Below are 27,097 nucleotides of genomic sequence, written 5' to 3'. Positions count from 1 at the left end.
TTATGTTGTTTCTACAAATATAAGAAGTCTTGGAACATGCTAGTTATGTATAAGTAAATAAACTCCACAAATACGTGGAAAGATCCATGTTAACTTTAGAAATATGCTATAGTATGAGTGTTTGTGTAGTCCCAAAATTTTTATGTCGAAATCCTAACTCCCAAGGTAATAGATTTAGGATGTGGGACCTTTGGGTAGAGCATAGATTATAAGGACTCATGAATAGGATCAGTGCTTATATTAAAAAAAAAAAAATCCTGGCCCCTTCCACCATGTGAGGACACCATGAAAAGGTGCTATCTATGAACCAGAAACTAGACCTCACTAGACACATAATCTGCAAGCACCTAGATTATGGGTTTCCCAGTCTTCAGAAATGTGTAAGATTCGGGGCTGGAGATGTGGCTCAGCGGTAGCGCGCTCGCCTGGCATGCGTGCGGCCCGGGTTCGATCCTCAGCACCACATACCAACAAAGATGTTGTGTCCGCCGAGAACTAAAAAATAAATATTAAAAATTCTCTCTCTCTCTCTCTCTCTCTCTCTCTCTCTCTCTCTCTCTCTCTCTCCTCTCTCACTCTCTCTTTAAAAAAAAAAAAAAAAAAAAAGAAATGTGTAAGATTGATGTCTGCTATTGATAAGCCACCCAGTCTATGGTATTCTGTTCCAGCAACCTGAACAGATTAAGATAAAAGAGAATCTATGAAAAAAATCATGACACAGCTTCAACATCACTGTTTTAATAATATGAAATACAAGTACAAAACATTGTACGAGTATACTTTTCACTACATGGAGATGGAATAATATATTTTTGTGTTTTTGCCAGAATCGGTAGCATCCAGTACTTTCCACCGTACCAATGGCTTTCCCCAGGGATTCTTTTTACTATTCATATACAGTTTTATTATCATGAATAAAAAAGCTCATAAGTTTTTTAAATCATTGCAAATATTCAAGATGCTCTGGAGAACTGTTATGAAATACAGAATCACTTTAGCTCATGAGCTTTGAAATGGGTAATATTATTTCACATCAGCCAAGATCTCCCTTATATTAGTATTGCAAAGACACTGTGCACTTATTTAGGGTTTTAAAGTATTGTCTCAACTATGAAGGAAGGCAAATTGCCATTTTCTGAAAAGTCCAAAATATCTTGATACTTATTGTTTAAGAATAACTCATATAAACCCCACTTAGAGAAGACAATGGCAACAAAGGACCATAAAAGTTCTACAAGTACTAAAGAAAAACAAGTTTACATATACTGAAACTGTCTTTTCTATTTCCAAAGTGGTCGAACCACATCAAGTACAGGTAAGATCAATCAATAAAGAAAAAGTAAACTGCGCTAGTTCCCAACAGTCAGCCTCCATAGCATACCTCACAGTTTTCGGCCAATTTCAGTTAAGAGTTGTCTTATGACAGACAAAATTATGAAAGCAGTATGAATTTTGCTGGGAAATGTGAAAAGAAAATACTGTAATTTCATAAAATATTTGTAACTTATTTTATTTTTATAAATAAATAAAATGGTGTTTATTTTTAAGGTTTTGATCAGTTGCTGTTAAAAAAAACATTCAAAGTTATGTTACTCTTTACGGATAAATGCTGGAGTATTTAAAATAACATGTTTGAAAAACTGAAACACATTTTTAATTTTCAGCATTACGCTTTGTTCTTGGTAGAATCGTCTTTGTTTCTTCTCTTTACATCCCAATTATAAACCCTGGCCATATCTGCAAGAATTGTCAAAGAAAATGCAAAAGCAGTTCTAAAGAAAACATATGCAATGGCTAAGCCTTCAATCACACAATGAATCAAAGACCGAAATCATACGTACACAAATACTGATAATAACTAGGGTTGCCAGCCATCCTACTATAGTATCAATTGCTAAAAAAAGTAATAGAATTAAATTCTACCAAAACCGAGTTAAGAATTACAATCAATAATTGTCAACTATGGTAGTATATTTAACAAGTACATGCCAGAAACTCTCCATATTTTCTTTTTTTGTTTTGTTGATAAAAGGTCTCACTACATTGTCTAGGCTGTCCTGGAATTCCTGGGCTCAAATGATCCTCGTACCTCAGCTGCCCAAGTAGCTGGGACTAGAGCTGTGTACCACTGTGCCTGGTTCAATAGCTTTAAAGACAGTCTGTCATCCATGGAATTTCAAAGATCACTCAGCACATATCTTGCCATATAAGAAATTAGTACAAATTTCAATAACTTCATCTCTTATCCTCTCTTTAGCTGAACAGGGCGCTCAGTTTATTAAGCACCTATTGTGTTTCCAACTAGACATTATACAAAATCTTGATTTCCAGTCAGTGTTATCAGAGACTGGATGCCCTAACTTACTCTCATGTCTGTACACCATGCTATCTTTTCCAGCTCTAGCAATAACAAAGCTTGCAGTCAATCTTATGATTCCCCCTCCCCCACCTTTTTTTTTTTTTGGTTCCTGTAAGTCAATGGATCCTGTTTTTCTCTTACATTTAACATCTTCTCCTTTCCAGAAATACCAGTTCTCCTAGGTCCTTGTCATCTCATAGCTGAATGAAGTCTCTCCACATCACCAGTTAAGTGGTGATCCCTACACTAGCCCTCAAATAGGCTGCCTTCCCTCACCCACGCACTAAGCACCTGTCACATACTCATGCTACACAATGGAGAAAAGGGCAGCTCCTATACTTGAAGAGCTCATGGTTGCACAAGGAAAACAAAGTACTAAGTTCAAAGGTTCAAAGTGCTAAATAAGCACAGAGGGACAAAAAAATATCCTGAGAGGATTAGAAAATATTCAGTGATGTTCTGATGCTCGAACTAAGATATGAAAGATAAAGTAATACCTGCAGGCAAATAAGGGGAAGTCACGCCAGGTAGGAGAAACAGTGTGTGGAAATGCAAAAGGCATTCTACATTTTAGGGGTGAGAAGACCAACTGGAATTATTTGGACCCTACTGTGCACTGAGGAAGAATCACAGCAGAAAAATCAATGGCATGAGGCAAGACTGGCTGGGGACACTTCAGAGTGTCTATATGCATACCTTACATACAATAAACAACCACTGAAATATCATAACCAGAGAACTAAAAATAAGATACATTAATGACTTAGTAAATTCATGCTGGGTATAGCATGAAGGACAGTTAGAAAACTAAGTGCATGCTCTAGAAAGCCAGAACTAGAGTAACTAATGGCACTGGGCAGAGAGATTTATGAATGAAATTTGACAAGAATCTGGTCATTAATTCACTCTTAGTAGTGAGGAAGAGAGATGTGTGAAGGATAACCCTCCTCACCAAGGTTTTTTCTTTAAACATGACAGGAATAAGAGGAAGATACACATCAGTAGAGAAAGGCAAAGAGCTTGACCAGAACACCCCACCTCACTTCTCTGCTGATGTAAATTCTAAACTTCCAGTTTCATCTTCTCAACAAAGCCTTCCCTGACCTAACTCCAGTTCACATCTCTTTTCTAAACGTCAAATACCCTTGGTGCTACATATATGAACTTAACACTTTGCTATGACATTATCATTTAGCTGTTTGGCATGTGCAGTTTTAATACAGAAAGACTTTGTCACTCCCTGCTCACCCCGCCCCACTGATTTCTCTATCTTATATGGGTTAGAATAGTTGCAGGAACACAGAAGACTTTTAATTTATAAATGCTCATAGAATTAAACTATCCAACTAGCTATAAAAGTGTTAGGAAAGTATTCAAAAGAAAAATACTCAATCATCAAGGTGAATTTGCTTTTTCCAAATGTTCACATTTCAAATTTCTTGATCTACCTATAAAGTTACTCATGTCTAAGTTTCAAATATGTTATTTCCTATAACATCTACAACCTCACAATAGCCTTAAGGACATTCTTCACATTATTTTTTTTCTCTCTCTCTTTGTGTTTTTTAAGAAAGGATACTGACTTCTGTAGTAGTAAATTGATCTCGAAGAAAGTCAAGGTCTTCCTCAAGAGAATCAAGATTCTTTGTAGCAGTTGATAAATTCTTTTCCAACAATGCCTGAGCTTCATCAATATCATATTCAAGCATTACATTAGCCTAGAGAGAAAAAAAATCATGACAGTTACTAAACAGTTACACAATACTTTTTAGGTTAAAGCAGGTATCTGAAAAGTATAGCCCTCAGGCCAAATCCAGTCTGCTGCCTTAAACTCTCCTGCCACTGTGACAGAGCTAAGTGTTGGGGAAAAAAAAATGTGGTTGGCACAACAAAAAAAAATTATTATTTGGTCTTTTACACAAGTTAGCTGACCTCTGGGTTAGATTCTAGATGCCAGAGTGTGCACGTGTGCATGTGCACGCACACACCACATATACATATATATCATGTAATTGGTAAGAGAAAATCCTGGTGAGGCAAAAAGTTATCTACTTTACACTTAAGAGAATGGAAGCTCAGAGTGGTCAGGTTCTATCATGATCCCATTGCTAGTAAATGAGAAAAATCAGACAAAAATAATTAATGGTATATACGTGACTGCATAACCAATGTAATTCTGCAACCTGTACACTCAGAAAAATGAGAAATTATATCCCATCTGATTCAAATGTATGCTATGTCAAGATCATTGTACTGTCATGTGTAACTAATTAAAACAAATACATAAAAAAAGAAAATACAGAAAGAACTAAACATGAAAAAAAATAATGAAAAAAATCAGGATAAGAACAAATATACTTAAGATACAAAACCCCACCTTTCTACTACCTCCATCATGATACTGAACAGTTATTACTTTTGAAAATTTAAGTAGTTATTTTTAAGCTATAGATACATTGATTTGAAATTTTCAAGACTTTTTTTTTTAATCTAAATTTGATCAGGTAGAAAACAGCTTAACTTTTACTGACTCCTTCCTACTACCTCCTATAGATGCTTAGGAGCAAGATGAAGTGATACTGTCAATACTGGGGAAAACAAACTAAATGAGACAACATGAAAGTGTTGGGCATAAAGTAAGTGCAAGATAAATACAGAATAACCCACTCTAATAATTAGAAAATTATAAAATTCATATAGGACAAAAAGTATTCAATCAAAAATATATGAGCTGGGTGCAGTGATGAAAGCCTAAAATCCCAGCGGCTTGGGAGGCTGAGACAGGAGAATCGCAAGTTCAAAACCAGCCTCAGCAATGGTGTGGCGCTAAGCAACTCAGTGAGAACCTGTGTCTAAATAAAATACAAAATGGGGCTAGGGATGTGGCTCAGTGGTTGAGTGTCCCTGGTATCTGACTCCCTCCCCCACCAAAAAAGTACATGATGGGCTGGTGTGGTGGCACATACTTGTAATCCCAGCCACTTGGGAGAGTGAAACAGGAAGATTGAAAGTTCAAGGCTAGCCTCAAAAATTTAGCAGGATTGTAAGCAACTTAGTGAGACCCTGTCTCAAAATAAAAATAAAAAGGGCTGGGGATGCCCCCCAAAAACAAATGGCGAATGTTTTCTGATATAAGGTGACTGACTCACAGTTGGGTAAAGAGAGGCAGCATGGGAGGAATTGATGAACTCTAGATAGGGCAGAGGGGTGGGAGAGGAAGAGACATGGTACTGGGGATCTAACCTAGGGTGCTTTACCAGAGTTGCATCCCCAGCCCCCTTTTTAAATTCATAAGTCTTTAATGATCATTAGGTATGTTATTTAAATCCCAGCGACTCAAGAAGTTGAAAGGCAGAAGGATGGCAAGTTGAAGGCCAGCCCCAACAGCTTAGTGAGACCCTCAACAATTTAGTGAGACCCTGTTTCAAAATAAAATGTAAAAGGAGTAGGGATGTAGCTCAGTGGAAAAAAATAAACATACACACATTTTGGGCTGGGATTTGTAGCTCAATGGTAAAGTGCTAAAGTGCTTGCTTAGCATGTGAGGCCCTGGGTTTAATCCCCAGCACCACAAAAAAAAAAAAAAAAAAAAAAAAAAAAAATGTCTTTCCAGTACTCACTTCAGCAACACATACTAAAATTGAAATGATACAGAGATTAGCATGGCCACTGTAGAAGGATGACAAGCAAATTTGTGAAGCAGTCCATATAAAAAATAGAGAAAAAGATGTCTTTCCAATTGCAGGCTCCCAAGCTCCCAATTTAATTGAGGGTCAATTACTATTGTTTCTTATGATTTATTTTCCAGAAATTGTTGACACTATGGAATTTCTATATTTATTACTTCATTGTAATTATCCATAATTGTGGTGTTCATTTTGACATATTCATGAATATATCATAACAGTTTGCTCCATTTTGATCCCCAGTATTTCCTCTTTCCCTCTTTTCTGTCCCTGATCTCCTTTCTCTACATTATTGGTCTCCCTTCATTTATTTATTTTTCCAATTGGTACATTATAGTTACATGACTGGAATACACCGTGATATATTCATGCATGCACGTAGCATAATTTGGTGAACTTAATTCCCCAGTTCTTCCCCTTTTCCACCCCTCCTCACTCCCCCTTGGTTCCCTGCTTCTTCTCTACTGATCTCCTTTCCATTTGCCTAAGATCCCTTTTTTTATTACTTTTTTCTCTCTAGCTTCTGCATATGAGAAAAACACTCAACCCTTGACTTTCTGAGTCTGGCTTATTTCACTTAGCAGGATGTTTTCCAGTTCCACTCATTTGCTAGCAAATAACATCATCTCGTTCTTCTTTATGGCTGAGTAAAACTTCATTGTGTGTATATACACCACGATTTCTTTATCCATTCATCTGTTGATGGGTACCTAGTCTGGTTCCACAATTCAGTTATTGTGAATTGTGTGCTGCTACAAATATCAATGTGACTATGAGAATAGTATGCTGGCTTTAGTTCTTTTGCATAAATACCAAGGAGTAAGACAGCTAGATAATATGGTGGATCTATTCTTAGTCTTTTGAAGAATTTCTGTACTATTTTCCAAAGCAGCTACAATAATTTGAAGTCTCCCCAATAATGAATGAGTATGTCTTTTCCCCCATATCCTCACCAGCAATGGTTACTTGTATTCTTGATGACTGACATTCTAACTGGGGTAGGATGAAATCTCAGTGTAGTTTTGATTTTCATTTCCATGATTGCTAAGAATATTGAACATTTTTCCATATATCTGTTGGCCAATTGTATTTCTGCTTTTGAGAACTTTCTATTTAGGTCATTTGCCCATTTATTGAGTGGGTTATTAGGGTTTTTTTGGTGGTTTTTTTTTAGTTCTTTATTATCATTCTAGTTATTAATCGCACTGGAAGAGTATCTGGCAAAGACCTTCTCCCATTCTGCAGGCTCTCTCTTCATGCTCTTGTACAAGTGAAAAGTAGAAGACACTTAAAGAGATTTCATTCATTAAAAAAAAATTCATCATTCATTCAGCATGTACTCTATGATAAGTATTTCTCCTTAGCTGATTCTCTAAAATATAGCCTTCCCAGCTTCTCACTTGACAGACATCTCAGGAATGACATGCCCCAAACACAACTCCAACTTACCCCATAAACTTGGCTCCTCCCCCATTCTTCCCAAGTCAGTAAACTACACAGCTATCCACCCATTGGTTCAATCCATAGGGGTCATCCTATACATCCTCTTTTTCCTTTAGTCTACATTCCATCAGCACACAGGGGCAAGATGATTTTATAAATAAGACTGGGAAAACAGGGAGTTCTCTAATAAGAATTATAGCTGGGGCCCACATCATAGAGGATGAATTATATGGATCAAATACTTACATGGAAATAATAACATCATCAAAGTACTATGTCTAAATATTTTGTAACACTGGAAAGAAGATAGTTTTTCTAGAACACAAAACCTGGGAACCATAAGCAAAGTCAAAAGAGAAACAATGAACAGGAAAAATGTTTGTAACTAATTTCCCCTAACATATATAAATCTTTAAGCAAAAGACCAAGTAGCCCATAGTCCAACAGAAAGCTAGGCAAAGGACATGAACAGAGTTCACAGTAAAGAAATAAAAAATCAGGGAGTGTAGTTCAGTGGAGGGCACATTCACAGGTCACCATTTGTGTATAAAAGGAGGAAGATATATATATATATATATTATATATATATATATCTCCAGATGGATACCAAGAAATGAATTGTTGATTGCTTAAGAGGAGGTTACTAGGCTAGTGAGGATAGGTATGCCCTTGCTAGAGTTATAATTTATGTCTCTCAAAATTCATGTGTTGGAAACTTAATCCCCAAATTCATGTGTTAATGGTAATTAGAGTGGGACCTCTGGGGGGACATAATTCATTTTAGATGAGGTCCTGAAAATGGGGGCCCCAATGATGGTATGAATGGCTTTGGAAGTAGAGGCAGAGAAACCCAAGCTAGCACACTTGTTTTGTCTCATTATGTGATGTCCTCCACCATGTTATGATGCAGCATATAGTTCTCGCCAGATGCCAATGTCATGTTCCTGTACTTTGCAGATTCAAGATCCATGAGCCAAATATACCCCTATTCTTTATAATTTACCTAGTTTGTGGTATTCAGTTATAGCAGACAGTCTTTCTGTATCTTTTTTAAGGACATGTAAATGTATTAACAGTCTAAAAGTTGTACCAAAACCAAATATCTGACAAATTTCTGTCTCCAAAAAGAAAAAGCTAATTTGAAAAAACAGTTTATCTACCCACAATTATTATATCATTATACAACTATTATACAACCATTTCAAAAGTGAAAGTATATATAACAAATTAGAATAAAAAGTTTTTCAAAAAAATGAATGGAGGCAGGAGTGGTGGTGCATGCCTATAATCCCAGCAGCTTGGGAGGCTGAGACAGGAGTATTGCGGTTCAAAGTCAGCCTCAGCAAAAGTTAGGCACTAAGCAATTCAGTGAGACCCTGTCTCTAAATAAAATACAAAATAGGGCTGGGGATGTGGCTCAGTGGTCAAGTGCCCCTGGGTTCAATCCCCAGTACCAAAAAAAAAAAAAAAAATAGAGCCAGGCACAGTGGCACAGGCCTGTAATCCCATTGACTCAGGAGCCTAAGTCAGGAGGATGACAAGTTTGAGGCCAAACTTATCTCAAAATTAAAAAAAAATAAATAAAAAGGGCTAAAGATGTAGCTCTGTGGTAAAGCACCTCTAGGGTTCAATCCCTAGTACCAAAAGAAAGTGATTTTAAAAATCAGCTCCTGCCAGGGCTGGGGATGTGGCTCAAGTGGTAGCGCGCTCGCCTGGCATGCGTGCGGCCCAGGTTTGATCCTCAGCACCACATACAAACAAAGATGTTTTGTCCACCGAAAACTAAAAAAAAAAAAAAAAAAAAATTAAAAAAAAAATCAGCTCCTGCCACTTTGGTCTAAAATTTTTCAATAGCCTAAAATCTTTCAATAGCTTCCTATTACATTTAACATGAAACCCTTCAGCTAATATCACTTGCTTTTGCCCCACCATCTAGCACTCTCACCCTCCATTGCAGTACCAAAGTCAAACAAACCTGGCCTTCCTTCTGTCTGTCCCTTCAAGGCAGGTCCTGCTTTGAGGGCCTCTGAACTTACTATTACATTACCTGGAAAACCCTCTTATCCTTTTGCAAAAGTAGCTCCTTTGGTCATTGTGATATTGATTAGGAATAGACAAACAGAACAAAGGAACAGAAGAGAACTCAGGCAGATAGGAAAACTCAATCTGTAGAGAGAGAAGGGACAATTCAACAAATGGTGCTGGGACTAGTAGCTATCCACTTGAGAGAATAGATATCAAAGTTAACACTCCTCCTTCACAGTGTTTATTAAAATAGTTTCCAGATTAATTAGGGCTCTAAATTAAAATAAAACCAAGCAAAGCCAGGGAGAAGATGGTGGCAGCAGTGGCAATTGTTGAATCTACTGTTACTTTAAAAACTCCACAAAAACTAACATTAACAATCAGGACAAATATATACCCAAGATAACTGAAAACATATGTCTGTACAAAAACTTATACACAAACTTTCACAGAAAAATTATTCACAATAGCCAAAAAAGATAGAAACAAACCTAATAGCTATCAGCTGATAATGAATCAATACAATGTCTATATATACAAAGGAATACTTTGGCAATAAAAGAAGAAGCTCTGACACGTCTCTACATTGATAAACCTTAAAAATATGATGCTCAGTGAAAGACCACAAAAGACCATATATTGTATAATTCCATTCATGTGAAATGTCCAGCATAGGTAAATCCATAGAAACAAAGTAAATTAGTGGTTACAAGAGGCTGAGAGAAGACAGAATGAGGAGTGAATGCTAATAGGTATGGAGTATTTGGGGGAGGGGGGTGAATAAAATGTTCTAGACCTAGAGAGAAGTGATGGTTACAGAACTCTGTGAATATACTAAAAATCACTGAGCTATACACTGTAAAATAGTGAATTTTATGGTATGTGAATGACATCTTAAAACTGTTAAAAAGAAAAACTAGGACAGCAAACCTAGAAAGCTAAACAACGTCAACAAAAAAACTGACTACATATCTCTACACTATGAGCACAGGAGGACAGCCCACTGTTGGTTATAAGACCTGCATGGTAGAAACATTTGTACAGGAGTAAGAAGAGGAAAGCAATGCGGCATCAAGCAGACATGAAAACTCCAAAATAACAAAGAGGCGGCAGTGCGGAAGATCAGTAAGCTAACTGGAGGACAGCAGTTTTAAGTCAAACACAGAAAGACAATACTACATGTTGTGTCTCATATATAAATGATTTAAAAGTAGATCTGAATGTAGAATAGTGCTTACTAAAGGTTGGGAAGCAGGGGTCAGGAGAAGTTGGATCGTGGGTAGCAAAAAAAGTTCTAGTGTTCTAAAGCACAGTAGGGGGACTATAGATTACAATAAACTGTTACATATTTTATGAAAAAGTATGAGAGAGGAGGTCTAAAGATCCAAAAACAAATAACAAAAAACAGACAAAAAATAAAAATATAATAAATCTCACAGAAAAAAAGGTACAAAATAACAATAAGGAGATGAAAACATTAATTACTATGTGCCGCAGTCAGACTGCGGCATTATTCAGGAGCCACTTATCAAAAGAAACAAACTTTATTTTTAAAACTACAAACGCCAAACAAAACAGCTCCTCAGGAAAACCCTCAGAGCCCAACTGCCACCACCGGCTTCCACAAGCCTCTCCCCCCACAAACCACACCACCTCCCACAATCCTCCTGCTCTTGAGGCCGATTGGCTGGGTCGCGTGGGCGGAGCCAAAGAAGTCCCCCAATGAGCAGTTACGTAGTCTGAAGGGCAGGGAAACAGCCCAATGAATATCACCGCAGAGGAGCCAATCAGCTAGATGTTGCTGGGGCCGCTGTGAGCCAATCATCAGCTGGCAGTCTGAAGGGCAGGGAAACAGCCCAATGAACATCACCACAGAGGAGCCAATCAGCTAGATGTTGCTGGGGCCACTGTGAGCCAATCATCAGCCGGCAGCTGGGAGTTTGCTGGCAGCTGGAAGTTTTCTGGGGCCCCTTTGGCTGTGGCTCTCAACAACTATGATTTGATCAATACACATATTATGAATACATATTAAATTATCACATAGTACTCTATAAATATATATAATTAAAATAACAATCAATTTTTATGCAATTATTTATTTATTTTTTAATATTTATTTTTTAGTTTTCGGCGGACACAACATCTTTGTATGTGGTGCTGAGGATCGAACCCGGGCCGCACACACGCCAGGCGAGCGCACTACTGCTTGATCCACATCCCCAGCCCCAACAATTAATTTGAAAAAGACTAAAAGCGGCTTGCATGCTCTCAGAGCAGATTGGTATAGGGGTATTCTAGGTACACCTAGCCTTACACACTTCCTTACACACAGGGCCTCACAGTGAGGAAAAAAAAAAAAAAAAGATTGAACTCATTCTAGCTACAAAAATTACTAAAACATCTGGGAATAACCTTAATAAGAAATAACAAAGCAGCCAGGCATGATGGCACACTCCTGTAATCCCAGCTACTCAGAAGGCTGAGGCAGGAGGATCCGAATTTTGAGGCCAGCTTGGGGACCTTAGTGAGACCCTGTCTCAAAAAAAAAAAAAAAAAAAAGGGGCTGGGCTGTAGCTCAGTGAAGCATCCCTGGGTTCAATCTGCAGAACAGGGAGGAAAAAACAGCCCTGTATCTTCAAGTCAAGGGTCTCAGCAACTGTTTATTTTTACCACTTTACATAAAAAACAAAAGGGAACTCTAGAATTATTTCTCCATTCTAAAAACTGTCCATAGAAATGAACTAAGTCAAATCAAATGCAAAGTTCTAAAAAGAAAGAGAATAAGCAACAGAATAACATCTTTACAATGTAAGCAAAACAGAAAGACATGCCAACAAAATAAGTGAAAACTATAAGGTATACCAAAAAATAACATTAAGAAAATAAATACAAGATATGAAAGGACAAACATAAAACCAGAATTAGAAAATTCAGATAAGGTGACAGAACTCAGGAAAGAATCAGAAATTAAAAAAACATTTACTTGGGCTAGGGATGTGACTCAAGTGGTAATGCGCTCACCTGGCATGCGTGAGGCACTGGGTTCAATTCTCAGCACCATGTAAAAATTAAATAAAGATATTGTGTCCACCTAAAACTAAAAATAAATATTAAAAAAAAAACATTTACTTCAGAAAAGATGACTAAACTAGAAGAAAGACAGACAGATGCAAATATTTATAATATATAATACCTTAAGATTCACAGAATATGAGGAAATTACATAAACATAATAGGAATCCCCAAAGAAAACCAAAGATGGCACTAAAAACAAAAATTCTGAACAGTTTATTTCAACAAAATGTTCTTAAAATATCACACAAACACAGGCACATGCCTGCATGCACATGCACACTTGTGTACACATGCGTGCGCATACACACACACACACACACACACACACACACACACACACACACAATGAAGGGGCACACCATATACCTGGGCAAATTGACCCAGAAGTCTTTTTGATACCCAGACAAAAAATAAGTCATTTATTAAGGGGAGAAAATTGGTTTGCCATCAAAACTTTTTGAGAAACACGTTATGACAAAAAAAAAAAATGGAGCAAAATATACAGTGTTCAAGGATATAAAATGTGACCTGAGGGTTTTATATTCAGCAAGAGTGATTTTTAAGTACAAAGGCTACAGAATAATTGTTAGTAACATTTGAGAACTCAAGGAATATTGTGTCCCAAAATCTGAAGGAATGTACTAGAGAATGAGTATCAGACGACCAAAATAACTAGGGGAATATCAGTATGATGATAGTGATATGTATTCTATACATATTTTCAGAGAGAACAAGGGTAAATGAAGGGCACAAGTAAGCAAGAGAGAGCAAGCAGAGTACATAATGGCTTTGGGCACCATTATGGATAATATGAGCACATCCCTGTAAAGAATGGGAAAGGACAGAAAGAATACATGAAAAACATCACTGTAACAGCATTTGGTCATGTTATTCTAAGAACATTTTTTGTATGATAAGGGATAAAACAAATGAATAAGGGATAAAACATATTACATAGTGTAATTCTATCACCCCTGGTATTTTGAGAACCAGATACTCTCAATATAGAATACAGAAGAAACAGAGGAACAAGTTGAGTAAAAACTCTGTTGCCGGGGCTGGGGATATGGCTCACGTTGTAGCGCGCTTGCCTGGCATGCGTGAGGCATTGGGTTCGATCCTCAGCACCACAGAAAAATAAAATAAAGATATTGTGTCCACCTAAAGCTAAAAAATAAATACTAAAAAAAAAAAAAAAACCTCTGTTGCCCTGAATTTGAACTGGAAAGAACACTATGAATTCATGAGTTATTACACACAAATACACACACCAACTTGTATGTTAGTACACAAGTTTATATCCTACTGGTTCTGTTTCTCTAGTGGAACCCTGACTGGTAACAAATTAACTTGTAATTTGTTTCGTGCAGTTTTCTTATTTTGTCTATATGTAAACATATATACATATAGAAAAGTTTGCACATCATAAATATACAACTTTATGCATCTTCACAAACTCATAACACCCATGGGACCAGCATCTAGATCAATGAAGACATGTTCATCAGCATTCCAGAAGGCTCCTCATGGATCCTTCCAGTAAATCACCAACATCTTAATCCCAAAGGGAACCATTTTTCTGGCTTCTAACAGTGTAATTTGGCCTATGTTTGAACTTTACACAAATGGAATCAAATAGTATGTGTTCTTTCATGACTGATTTCTGCAGTATACAGAATTAGGACTCCCTAAACCCACATTGCCCTAGCCTAATCCCTGGAACATTTGAGTCTGATGAGGTATATCATTTGTCTGTTAATGCTAATGAATGGGTATTACCTGAATATGTCTAATGTAATTGCATGAGCTCTTCAGATCAGAGAACTTTCTCTAGTGGCAGAAGGAAAAGCTGGAAAGATTTGAAGTTTAAGACGATATTCACTGCTTCTTTAAAGACAGAAAAGGTCTAAGAGCCAAGGAATGTAGGTGGCCTCTAGATGCCAGGGATCCAAGAAAACAGGGATCTCAGACCTACAACCACACAGAACTACAATCTGACAACAATATGAATGATACTGAAGTGGATTCACCCCCAAGCTTCTAATAAGGAGTACATCCTTCCTGGTACTTTAATGCTGGCCTTGTGAGAACCTAACCAGAGGATCCATCCAGGTATATCTGAACTTCTGACATATAGACAGGAGATGACAAAAGAGAAAATTTTAGACACTGGAGCATTCAGGATTTCAGATTTGGGAATTAGTGATGTTTAGTCTGTTTTGCCCTGCCATTCTGGTAAGTGCAAAGTGCAAATGCACAGTGCTTTTAATTTGCATCTCCCTGTTTGCTAATGAAGCTAAACAATTTTCATGTGGCTACTGGCCACTGGGTATTCTCTTCTCAGAAAAAACTATTTTATATACCCCTTATTCTACTGAGTAGCTTGCCTTTTCACATGATCCCCAACAAATGAATATTTGAGCAAAAAATATCAGAAACCTATTTATATATTTATGAGCTCAGCGAAAGGAGTACAGTTAACATAAATAAAATCATAAATGCTTAATGAACTTTATTACATTAAAAATGAAAGTTCTCAAGGGCTGGGGTTGTGGCTCAGTGGTAGAATGCTTGCCTAGCATGTGTGAGGCACTGGGTTCGATCCTCAGCACCACATAAAAATAAATAAAGGTCCATCAACAACTAATAACATATCTTTTTTAAAAAAATAAAAGTTCTCTATAAGAAGTACCATAAACAAAAGACAAGCAACACCTCATAAAATATCTGCATTATATAAAAGAAGACTGTATCCCAAATACATAATATATAAAGATCTAAATATCTATTAACAAGCAAACAAAGACTATAACAGAAAAATATAGCAAGGACATAATCAGGCAGGCAAAATTGAAGAGAAATGCAAATGATCATTTTGTCAAACAAAAAATTTTGATAGCATTTCCATGTATAAAATTAACAAAAATCTAAATGTTTTCAATAAAAGGATACTTTATACACTGTGGGAGAAAAATGTAAATTGGTACAGTCTGTTGAGAGCAATGCAGCAGTATCTTTCAAAATATTAAATGTTTTGTGTTGTGTGTGCATGTGTGTGTATACACACACACATTTATTGTTAGACCCAACAATTCCATCTCAAAGTGGCATACAAGGCTAGCGATGTGGCTGAGTGGTAGAGCACTTGCCTAGCATGAGTGAGGCCCTTGGTTAAATTCCCAGAAAAAAAATTAAAGCGTATACAAAAAATAAATATTTTATATGTGCACTTTTTTATATAGCACTGTTCCCTCTAAAACAAACATAAAAACAACCTAATATTATTATTATGCCATAGCCCTGCCACACAATAACAAGAAGCCAACAAAACCAAGCAGCAAATTCTAATACTACTCAAAAGAAAAGGTATATAATGCTAAGTGAAAAGTCAAGTAGTGCCAGAGAGGAAGTGGGACTAGCTTATGACAGGGGAAACTACTAAAGTCCTAGTAACATAATCTGACATGTTTAAATCTAGCAACTTGAGTAGAGGAAAGAGCCAGAATAAAATCTTTGAGGCAGGGCCATTCCAGGCATTGTCAAGCAAGAAGTCTAAGTGTAGCCAACCAAGGAAGTAAGGTATTATGCAAGAGAAGTATCAAGGAGTACCAAACTGTGGAGGCATTTGTAAGCCATTCAAAGAACTTGGGCTTTTCCTCAGAATGAGATGAGAAACCACTGGAAATTTTTGGACAGAATATGGAATCACTTGACAGATTTTAATGGATCACTCTGTCCACTGTGCTAGAAAAAAATTAGGAAGGCAAGTACAGAACTGAGGGTGAATTAAAATGTAATTATGAGTTGACCCCAAACATACACTGAAATCCTAAGCCCTGGTACCTGTGAATGTAACCTTATAAGGAATAAGTTATTACAGATTGAATTATATCTCCCTTACAAAAAATGTTTATCCCTTCCTTCCTTCCACAATGAGGGATGAACACTTTTACACATCTCAAGCAATACTGTTTTGCTATGCAAAACACACTGGTTTACAAATACGTCAGCTGTAGCTACAGCATTTACTTACCCCCAACCACAGACAAACTTTATCAGTAGGAGGAACCGAAGCTTTGCAGTACAGGTTATCTGCCAATAAGAATCTGGTCTCTAGTGAACTGGTTGACTCCTTTAAAAAAAAAAAATGACAGTGCCAAAAACAAACCAGTTTGATATCAAAGTTATAAAGAAGAAATTCCATAGCTGGACCTAAGACATTTAAAACAATACCATCATGTGAACTAAATGTAAAGGTAAAGGTAAAAGAAATGAACACTACTGCCAGATGGCTGGGCATGGACTCTGGTTCAGCTACTTACCAGCTGTGTAAATTTTGGCATCTCACTTAATCTTTCCATGCCTCATGTTCCTCACCTATAAAATTAAAAAATAACCATCCTCGCACAGCCAGTATAGTGGCATACACCTATAATCCCAGTGACTTGAGGGGTGCTAAGGCAATAGAATTCCAAGTTCCAGGCTAATGTGGGCAACTTAGTGAGACTCCATCTCAGAATAAAAAATAAAATGAGCTGTGGATATAACTCAGAGGTAGAATGCTCCTGAGTTTAATTCCCAGTACCAGGGCAAAGGCAAAGGTAAGCACTGACTTCCCTAATGCTTACACACAGAACAGTGCCTGGCATAGATGAATTATATCAATATTATAGAAGAATTAGCTGTTATTTTTACTTCATCAGTGCTTCATGCCCAATTCAGGTTCTGAAGTCTCTCAAAAATTCACCACATATAATAATCTACTAGAAATCTAGTTATTCTTCAGATAATAAATCACATGTGTACACAATCTGTTTAAAACAATATTCTTGTAAAATTTAATCTTGGGGCTGGGGATATGGCTCAAGTAGTAGCACACTCGCCTGGCATGTGTGAGGCACTGGGTTCGATCCTTAGTACCACATAAAAATAAAATAAAGATATTATGTCCACCTAAAGCTAAAAAATGAATATTTTTTAAAGAGAGAGAGAGAATTTTTTAATATTTATTTTTTAGTTTTCGGTGGACACAACATCCCTGTTTGTATGTGGTGCTGAGGATCGAACCCGGGCTGCACGCATGCCTGGCAAGCGCACTACCGCTTGAGCCACATCCCCAGCCCTAAAAAATGAATATTTTTTTAAAAATTTAATCTTTACAGCCTGATTTTATTTAATGAATACTGAATTGAGACCTGGAAGACTCAAAATTACTTCTTCCAGTACTAAGTAGCTATGTGAAACCAACTAAGCGTAACTAACCTCTAAGTAGTTATTTCCTAAACTGTGAAATAAGAACCTGAAAATGGTAATCTCTTTAAGATTTTTTCAAGCTCTATAAATCTTGGGCTTACTCCTTATTCTTAGGGAGGACAACCATCACTATGAAAAAAAAAAAAAAAACTGGCCATGTGTGGTGGTACATGCCTACAATTCCAGATGCTCAGGAAACTGAGGCAGGAGGATAGGAGGATCGTGAGTTCAAAGCCAGCCCAGCAAAAGCAAGGAGCTAAGTGACTCAGTGAGACCCTGTCTCTAAATAAAATACATATGGCTCAGTGGCCAAGTGCCCCTGAGTTCAATCCCTTTTACCCACCTCACCCCCCAAAAAAGAAAACTGTGATATTACCACCTCAAAATAACTTAAAACAATTTCTGATTATATTTAAATTTTGTAAACACTACATATAAATAAAGTAATCCAAGTGCTAGCCTTTTAAGGAAAAGTCAGAAAGCCACAATTTTTACACAAAATTCTGGTACATTAGTGTATATGCTCAAGAAGGAAGAATGGATCCTACAGCACAGATCAAATACCAAAGAATCAAGGAAGATGAAACTCTGCTAATATATCCTGGTTTACTTGTATTTTAAAGAAAAATGCACTTACTTTTTTCTTCTGCATGTATTTTAGAATTTCCAGAGTCTGCTTAATTTCAGGAATCTGACCTTTTAGCCTATGAACAAGAAAAAGGTTAATATACTATTTCACAAGTAAAAATAAACACCAAGATATGGTCTTACTAACTTTACCTTGTCTATTAATATGTTCTTTTTTTTTTTTTTTTTTTTTTTTTGTAGTGCTGGGGATTGAACCTAGGGCCTTGTGAATGCAAGGTAAGCACTCTACCAACTAGCCCCAGCCCCTACTGATATATTCTTGAAGACTAATTATAAATATAAAATATTTAATATATACTAATCTTATTTCATAAATTTAATTTTTTAAAATACTTAGGAAATTTTAGGTGTAACACAAAGTACTTAAGATACAAATGTTGGGGCTGGGGTTGTGGCTCAGTGATAGAGTGCTCGCCTGGCATGTGTGAGGTACTGGGATCATTCTCAGCACCACATATAAATAAATGAATAAAAGTCCATCAACCTTTAAAGAAAGATACAAATGTTTATAAAAATAAAATATTTAATAAAATACTTCAAAAAATAAAATGCATTTAATAAAACATTTTTAAAATATTAAAGGCATAAACATTTAATAAAATATTTAAGATATAATAACAAAGATATATAGAATGCATGTTTTGAACAAAGCCCTGTTCTATACATCAAAATTCCCACTGTTAATAAACATTTCTAGAAGCAGACCATATTCCACAGAGGTGATTCAGAGATTCTCCATTTGATTAGATTTGTATTTTAAATAGATTAATTTTAAAGGTAATCTTAAAAATAACAGGGGCTGGGGTTGTGGCTCAGTAGTAGAGTGCTTGCCCAGCATGTGTGACATACTGGGTTCGATTCTCAGCACCACATACAAATAAATAAAAAATTCAACTAATAAAAATATTTTAAAAAATAACATACATTCAGGCGAGCATGGTGGTACACCCCTGTAATTCCAGCAGCTCAGGAGGCTGAGGCAGGAGGATCACAAGTGCAAAGCCAGCCTCAACAAAATCTAGGTGCTAAGCAACTCAGTGAAACCCTGTATCTAAATAAAATGCAAAATAGGAATGAGGATGTGGCTCAGTGGCTAAGTATTCCTGGGTTCAATCCCCAGTACCAAAAAAAAAAAAACACATTCGAATACATTATACACCAAATTTGAAACCACCAACTCTCCACCCAGTGCTGCATGCAGCTGCTTCTGGCAAGCATATTCATTACAAGCACATCAGAGTCAGCTAAATGCCAGGCAAATCATAGTGGCATCTTCTTAGTGTGTACACTTGTCACATTGTTAAAAAAAAAAAAAAAGTATCAAATCACAGGAATGCCTTCTGAATCTATCCCATCACTGATACAGGGTAGAAAAAGGACAAAAATTGGCCAGAGGCAGGAAGAGGGCCAAGCAATGAAGCTGAAAGTAACAAGTACTAGCCCCCAACAGATCTGTTTTCCCCCACTCCTTTTCCCTGGGATAATGACAGTAAAGAAAGCCAAGGCCTATTTTTCCTTCTATTCGGCTCAGGGTCTCTGTTCTAGTGACTAAGTCTTTGATCCACTTTGAGTTGATTTTTTTGTGCAGGGTGAGAGATAGAGGTTTGATTTCATTTTGCTACATATGGATTTCCAGTTTCCCCAGCACCATTTATTGAAGAGGCTATCTTTTCTCCAGTGCATGTTTTTGGTGCCCTTGTCTAGTATGAGATAAGTGTATTTATGTGGGTTTGTCTCTGTGTCCTCTATTCTGTACCATTGGTCTACAAGTCGATTTTGGTGCCAATACCATGCTGTTTTTGTTACTATAGCTCTGTAGTATAGTTTAAGGTCTGGTATAGTGATGCCACCTGCTTCACTCTTCCTGCTTGGAATTGCTTTAGCTATTCTGGGTCTTTTATTTTTCCAAATTAGTTTCATGATTGCTTTTTCTATTTCTATGAACAATGTCATTGGGATTTTAATAGGAATTGCATTAAATCTGTACACTGCTTTTGGTAGTATGGCCATTTTGACAATATTAATTCTGCCTATCAAGAAGCAAGGTGGATCTTTCCATCTTCTGAGGTTTTCATCAATTTCTTTCTTTATTGTTCGGTAGTTTTCATTGTAGAGGTCTTTTACCTCTTTTGTTAGATTGATTCCCAGGTATTTTTTTGGAGGCTTATCATGAATGGAGTAGTTTTCCTAATTTTTGGAGGCTTAACATGAATGGAGTAGTTTTCCTAATTGCTCTTTCAGTGTATTCATCTCTGATGTCTAAGAATACATCTGAATTATGGGTGTTGATTTTAATGAATAAAGAAAATATGGGGGGCTGGGAATGTGGCTCAGGCGGTAGCGCGCTTGCCTGGCATGCGTGCGGCCCGGGTTCGATCCCCAGCACCACATACCAACAAAGATGTTGTGTCCGCCGAGAACTAAGAAATAAATATATATTTTTTTAATTTATTTATTTATTAATTTTCGGCGGACACAACATCTTTGTTGGTATGTGGTGCTGAGGATCGAACCCGGGCCGCACGCATGCCAGGTGAGCGCGCTACCGCTTGAGCCACATCCTCAGCCCCAGAAATAAATATTGAAAAAAAAAAAAAAGAAAATATGGTATATATACTCAATGAAATATTACTCAGCTTTAAAGAAGAGTAAAATTATGGCATTTTCCAGTAAATGGTTGAAGTGAGAGAATATCATGCTAAGCAAAATAAGCCAACCCCATAAAACCAAAGGCCAAATGCTTTCTCTAGTATGCGGATACTAATTCACAATAAGGTGGAGGGCACTAGGGAAGAATAGTGTTACCTTAGATTAGGTAGAGGGAAGTGATGGGAAGGGAGGGGTAGGGAGGGGATGTGACGATAGGAAAGATAGTAGAATGAAACAGACATTATTACTGTATGTATATATGTGACTGCATGAATATGATTCTACAACATGTACACTCAGAAAAATGAGAAATTATATCCTATCTATGTATGATATATCAAAATGCATAAATGCATTCTACTGTCATGTATAATTAATTAAAACAAATTTTTAAAAATTTAAAAAAGAAAGAAAGCCAAGGGCCTGGGAACAGAAAGAATGCCTCAGAAGCAGTATTACCTGATTGGGGAGAGGGAGTATTTGTCTGGTGGCTATATCCTAGACTATAACACCAGCAGCATTCTTCCACTCCTATCTACCACCAAGAGGAACTTAAATTATTCCTACCCTCCACATAATGGCAAAAGCAGGTGATATCCCTGAAAGAATATGAGCTGACAGAAGACAAATGAAAGTGTGATAAACTCCACTACAATAATATAAAGACAACAAACTCAACAATCTATCACATTAAACAAACAAATACTCAAAGAAACATACAGTAAGTATTTAAAAACATCTTAAAGAGAAAAGAAAGGATATTGGTCAATACAAAGAAGGAGCAAATTTGGGGCTGGGGATGTGGCTCAAGCGGTAGCGCGCTCGCCTGGCATGCGTGCGGCCCGGGTTCGATCCTCAGCACCACAAACAAACAAAGATGTTGTGTCCGCCGAGAACTAAAAATAAATAAATATTAAAAAAAAAAAAAAAAAGAAGGAGCAAATAGTTGTTAAGAACGATCCAAAACTACAAGTTACAGCTGGGTACGGTGGCATATGCCTGTAATCCCAGCAGCTCGGGAGGCTGAGGCAGGAGGATCTCAAGTTCAAAACCAGCCATAGCAACTTAGTGAGGCCCTAAGCAACTTAGTGAAACCCTGTGTCTAAATAAAAGTACAAAAAAAAAAAGGCTGGGAATGTGGCTCAGGGGCTAAATTCCTGGTAACAACAATAACAATAAAAAAAATACAAGGTACAAAAACATAAGAGATGAAATAAAGAAAACAAAGTCAGGTGCAATGGCATAGGCTGGTCATCTCAGTGACTTGGGAGGCTGAGGCAAGAGGATCACAAGACTGGGGCCAGCCTCAGCAACTTAGTGAGACTGTCTCAAATTTTTTAAAAAAGGGCTAGGGATGTAGCCCAGTGATAAGTGCCCCTGGGTTCAACTGCCAGTATCAAAAAAAGAACACATGGATATCCATCTAGTTGCCAAAAAACAAATGACAAAGACAGTAAAAAAAAAAAAAAAAAGAAAGAAAAGAAATAATAAAGAGAAATGGATGGCAGAATTACAAGTGTTCAACATCCATAAACAAGATACCCCAGAGAAAGGAAAAAATTTACAGAGAAGAAAGATGATAACCACAAAATCTCCAAGATTAAAGATTGATTAAAGGCCTCAGATTCACATATCAAAAAGGAGATTTTCATACCTAAATTAATTCTGGGTATATAGCCAAAGGAAATGATGCATGCCCATATTTATTGCAGGACTGTTAACAATAGCCAAGATATGAAATCAACCAACAGGTGAAAGGGTAGAGAAAATGTGGTATGACATTGGAATATTATTTTGCCATGAAAAAAGAATGAAATCTTTTTACCTCTGCCAATTTGATGGACTTGGAAGACATTATACTAAGTGAAATAAGCCACACATAGAAAGACAAATATTGAGCTAGGGTTGTGGCTCAGTTGCAGAGCTCTCGCCTGGCACATGCGAGGCCCTGGGTTCAATCCTCAGCGCCACATAAAAATAAATAAAATAAAGGTATAGAGTCCAACTACAACTAAAAAATAAATATTAAAAAAAGAAAGACAAATATCACATGTTGTCTAACATTTGGGGAATCTAAAAAAAATTGATCACAAAGAAGAAAAGAACAAAATAGTGATTACTACAAGTGAGGAAGGGAAATAGAGGGAGGATAGATAAAGGGCATCAAAATACAGTTACACAGGAGGAATAAATTCTAGTGGTTTATATCACAGTAGAGTGACTATAGTTTAAAACAATTTATTTTATATTTTACAAAAAACCAGAAGAGAGGAGCTTTAAGCTCCAAATAAAGACATGATAAGGAGATGCAAATGCTAATTACATTGATTTGATCATTACACATTATATACATATATTGAAATATCACACTGTACTCTATAAATAATGTCAACTATTAGTTAAAAAGACAAAATCAAATTAGAGGGAAAAAAGCTAAGCATTGTGGCTTATATCTATGAACCCAGTGACTGAGGAGGTTGGGGCAGGAGGATCACAAGTCTGAGGCCAACCTTAACAACACAGGCAGACCTTACCTCAAAATAAAAAACTAAAAAGAGCTAGTGATATAGCTTCATGGTAGAGCAACCTTGAGCTTGATCCCTATTACTGTTTAAAAAAAAAAAGTTTGGGGGCTGGGATTGTGAATCAGTGGTAGAGGGTTTGCCTAGCATGTGTGAGGAACTGGGTTCAATTTCCATTACCATATATAAAAAAATAAAGGTCCACTGACAACTAAAAATATTTTTAAAAAAAAGTTTGGGGCTGGGGTTGTGGCTCAGCGGCAGTGCGCTTGCCTAGCACGTGAGACATTCAATCCTCAGCACCACATAAAAATAAATAAATAAAATGAAGGTATAAAAAAGTTTGAAGAATAGTCAATGAAAACAGGAGATTATACATAGAGAATTATGAAATATTAAAAACTTTAAACAGCTTGAAGGTAAATTAAATTACAGACTGCAAGAAAAGATTTATAACAAATATAAAGAAAAGGTTTAGCATTCAAACTCCATATAGATCATGCACAAAAACAGAACTTCTATGCAGCTGATATCACGGGGGTGAGATAAATTCCAGAAAAAATAAAAAGGGAAATAACCAGAAAAGACTCTGAGTTGAGCGAAGGTAGTAGTGTCAATGAGAACAGGTGCACATTCCAACTGCAAACCTGAGCCCAGTTCACAGATGAAATTTAAGAACCTGGAACTAGATTCAAGTGGTCTGAAACTGGTATCAACTCATAGCTCCTGACAAAAGCAAAAACTTCCATGTATAAAGGCAAAGTAGACAGGCATCCATAATTACAGGAAACTAACATATGTCAACTAGTTTAAGAAAATATCCACAAAAAGGCAAACTATACTGAAATAACAAAAGAATAGTTGATTTTTAAAGTAACCAAAAGACAAATTATCTAAAAAGGCTAGCATTAAAAACAACCACCATATGTTGTTTACAAGAATATGTTTAGAGGAGCTGGAGTTGTGGCTCAGTGGTAGTGTGCTCGCCTAGCATGTGCGAGGCCCTAGGTTCAATACTCAGCACCACATAAAAATAGATAAATAAAATTATTGTGTCTAACTAAAACTAAAAAATAAATATTAAAAAAAGAATACATTTAGATACAATAAATAGGTTGAAAGAAATTAGAAAAAGACACACCAACAGTGAACAAAAAAAATCAGACTCTTGACACTATTAAGCATTATTATATATAGGATTAAAACCAAGAAGACCTAATACTCCTCAAATGCCATGTATCTAATAGAGTAAAAAATACAAAAAGAGACACAAAGTGTTTGGTGTAAGATGAACAGCTGGCAGCAAACCAGCATTCCCACTTCTATCCACTCCCAATAGCCAGAGAAAATATACAAATCCTCTTTTGGAAGACAGCAGAGACTTACTGAGGTGATAGGAAGTATGGGGCTAACTCTTGCTAAGAAAGAAACTTTGAGAAATGAACTGATTTTGTGCAGACAGTTTTGCCAAATAGTACATGCGGGGAGGCATTTATTTTTATAGAAATATGCCAGCTTAGAGCTGGGGTTGTAGCTCAGTGGAGGAAATGCTCGCCTCACATATGGGAGGCCCTGGGTTCAATCCACAGCACCACATAAAAGTAAATAAATAAAAATAAAGATATTGTGTCCGTCTACAACTAAAAAAAAAATAAGAAAATAAATATGCCAGCTTACTAATAAATGAAAAAGAAACAGTAGAACATCATCATTTTGCAATTCAAAATTAATGGGCCTAGGCATTAAGCATCATAAATGGAAGACAAAGGATATCTCTGCCTCTTCACAAAAGAATACACAAACCTAAGAAGAGGTACTGTTCAAAAAAAACCAAAAATCAAGTCTGAATGTGATCAAGACAATCCACCTATTTTTATTTATTTTATTTGTTTGTTTGTTTACTGACAGGAGTATGTAAATGACAATTTATTTAGTTGAAAATCCTCTCGTACTTTCTAGATTGTAAAATTGCTTTTAAAAAAATCCAATTTTGGTTTACCATGTAACAATTTTGGAGCAGCTACTGATTCAATAGTAGAATAAGACCATCAGGAAAGAATGAGAGAAATCACAGGGTGGGGTCTCTATATTTGAAGTCTGAAGATTCTAAAACTCCTAATTAAAGTCACATCAAAGAAAAGATAGTCTATATTCCAACAATTTACTATTTCTATCTCCTAGTGACAAAGAAACATTTAAATATATATTTCAAACTATAGATGCACCATTTTATAGTAAACATGAGACAAAGAAACGGTCTTGAAAATCACATTTGAAATTTGAAAATCGCTTTGAAATTTAGCGACCCATGTTTAATAACCCATGGATTATAGCATCTCCATGTAAAATACATAACAAAGCTTTTTGAAGAAAATACAGTAAGTTATCTTTATGAATGGGATAAGCAAACAATTCCTAAACAAGATATGAAAACCAAAAAGCATTAAGAAAAAAGATTGTTAAACCAGACTATATTAACATTAAGTGATACTAAGCCAATAGTAAGCCATAATATATTTACTTACAAAAAAAAAAATTCAGGGCTGGGGATGTAGCTCAGTTGGTAGAGTGCTTGCTTCGCATGCACAAGGCCCTGGGGTTCAATCCCCAGAAACACACAAAAATATAAAATAAAAATAAATTGGAATCCTCCCACACACAAAATATAAAAGAAAATTTCTAAGGGATTAAGACTCATATTTGGAGCTGGGGCGGGGGCTGGGGCTCAGTGGAAGCCCACTTGCCTGGCATGTGTGAGGTACTGGGTTCGATTCTCAGCACCGCATAAAAATAAATAAAATAGGGCTGGGGATGTAGCTCAAGCGGTAGCACACTCGCCTGGCATGCACGGGGCGCTGGGTTTGATCCTCAGCACCACATAAAAGAAAAAAAAGAAAAGAAAAAGATGTTGTGTCCACCAAAAACTAAAAAATAAATATTAAAAAAATTTCTCTCTCTAAACAAATAAATAAAATAAAGCTCTGTCAACAACTTAAAGAAAAAAGACTCATATATTTAATTGTCTATTTAACATTTCCACTTGGATGTCCAAAAGAATCTCTGAACTTCAGAGCTCCCCAACAAACCTATTCCATCCAATCTTCCCCATGCCCCCATCTCAGATGGCTAGGCCTCAAGGCACATTTTCCTATCTAAACTCCCTATTGGTGATCCCTAATCCAATGGCTTCATTTTATTATCACAAAAAGCTGTACATGTACATGTTGAAAAATTAAAGAATAAAAATAAGAAAAACACCACATTCTTACCATCCAGAGATTATCCCTGATAATACATCTTTAATGAAGATCATTATATGTATTTCTATTAATTATACTTTTGCCAATATGAGAGCATACTATTCTTAGTATTTCCTACTCTGGATTTTGTTAACATTTTTCATCTTTCCATTTCTATGATTTTTCATCTCATGTAAT

At 36.4% G+C, this 27,097-nt stretch overlaps 1 protein-coding gene and 1 non-coding gene across 2 annotated transcripts in view; one reads left to right on the top strand and one right to left on the bottom strand.

The window, feature by feature from the left end:
- Positions 1 to 722: 722 nt before the first annotated feature.
- The window catches only part of Vbp1 (VHL binding protein 1), a 34,836-nt gene continuing 8,461 nt past the window's right edge, over positions 723 to 27,097 (bottom strand). The window contains exons 3-6 of the mRNA XM_026415055.2: positions 18,479 to 18,545; positions 16,622 to 16,720; positions 3,939 to 4,077; positions 723 to 1,737 (exon numbers count right to left, since the gene is read on the bottom strand). Of these exons, the coding sequence (XP_026270840.1) occupies positions 1,667 to 1,737; positions 3,939 to 4,077; positions 16,622 to 16,720; positions 18,479 to 18,545 (376 nt within the window). The 3' untranslated portion in view covers positions 723 to 1,666. The remainder of the gene's footprint in view (positions 1,738 to 3,938; positions 4,078 to 16,621; positions 16,721 to 18,478; positions 18,546 to 27,097) is intronic.
- LOC113201383 (U6 spliceosomal RNA) lies at positions 5,972 to 6,073 on the top strand. Its single transcript, XR_003303156.1, has one exon. It is a non-coding gene; the product is annotated as a U6 spliceosomal RNA (small nuclear RNA).

Source organism: Urocitellus parryii, chromosome X (genome assembly GCF_045843805.1).
Source record: "Urocitellus parryii isolate mUroPar1 chromosome X, mUroPar1.hap1, whole genome shotgun sequence".
Lineage (NCBI taxonomy): Eukaryota > Metazoa > Chordata > Mammalia > Rodentia > Sciuridae > Urocitellus > Urocitellus parryii.
Note: the sequence above shows the minus strand (reverse complement) of the source record. Positions and strands in the feature narration are given on the sequence as shown.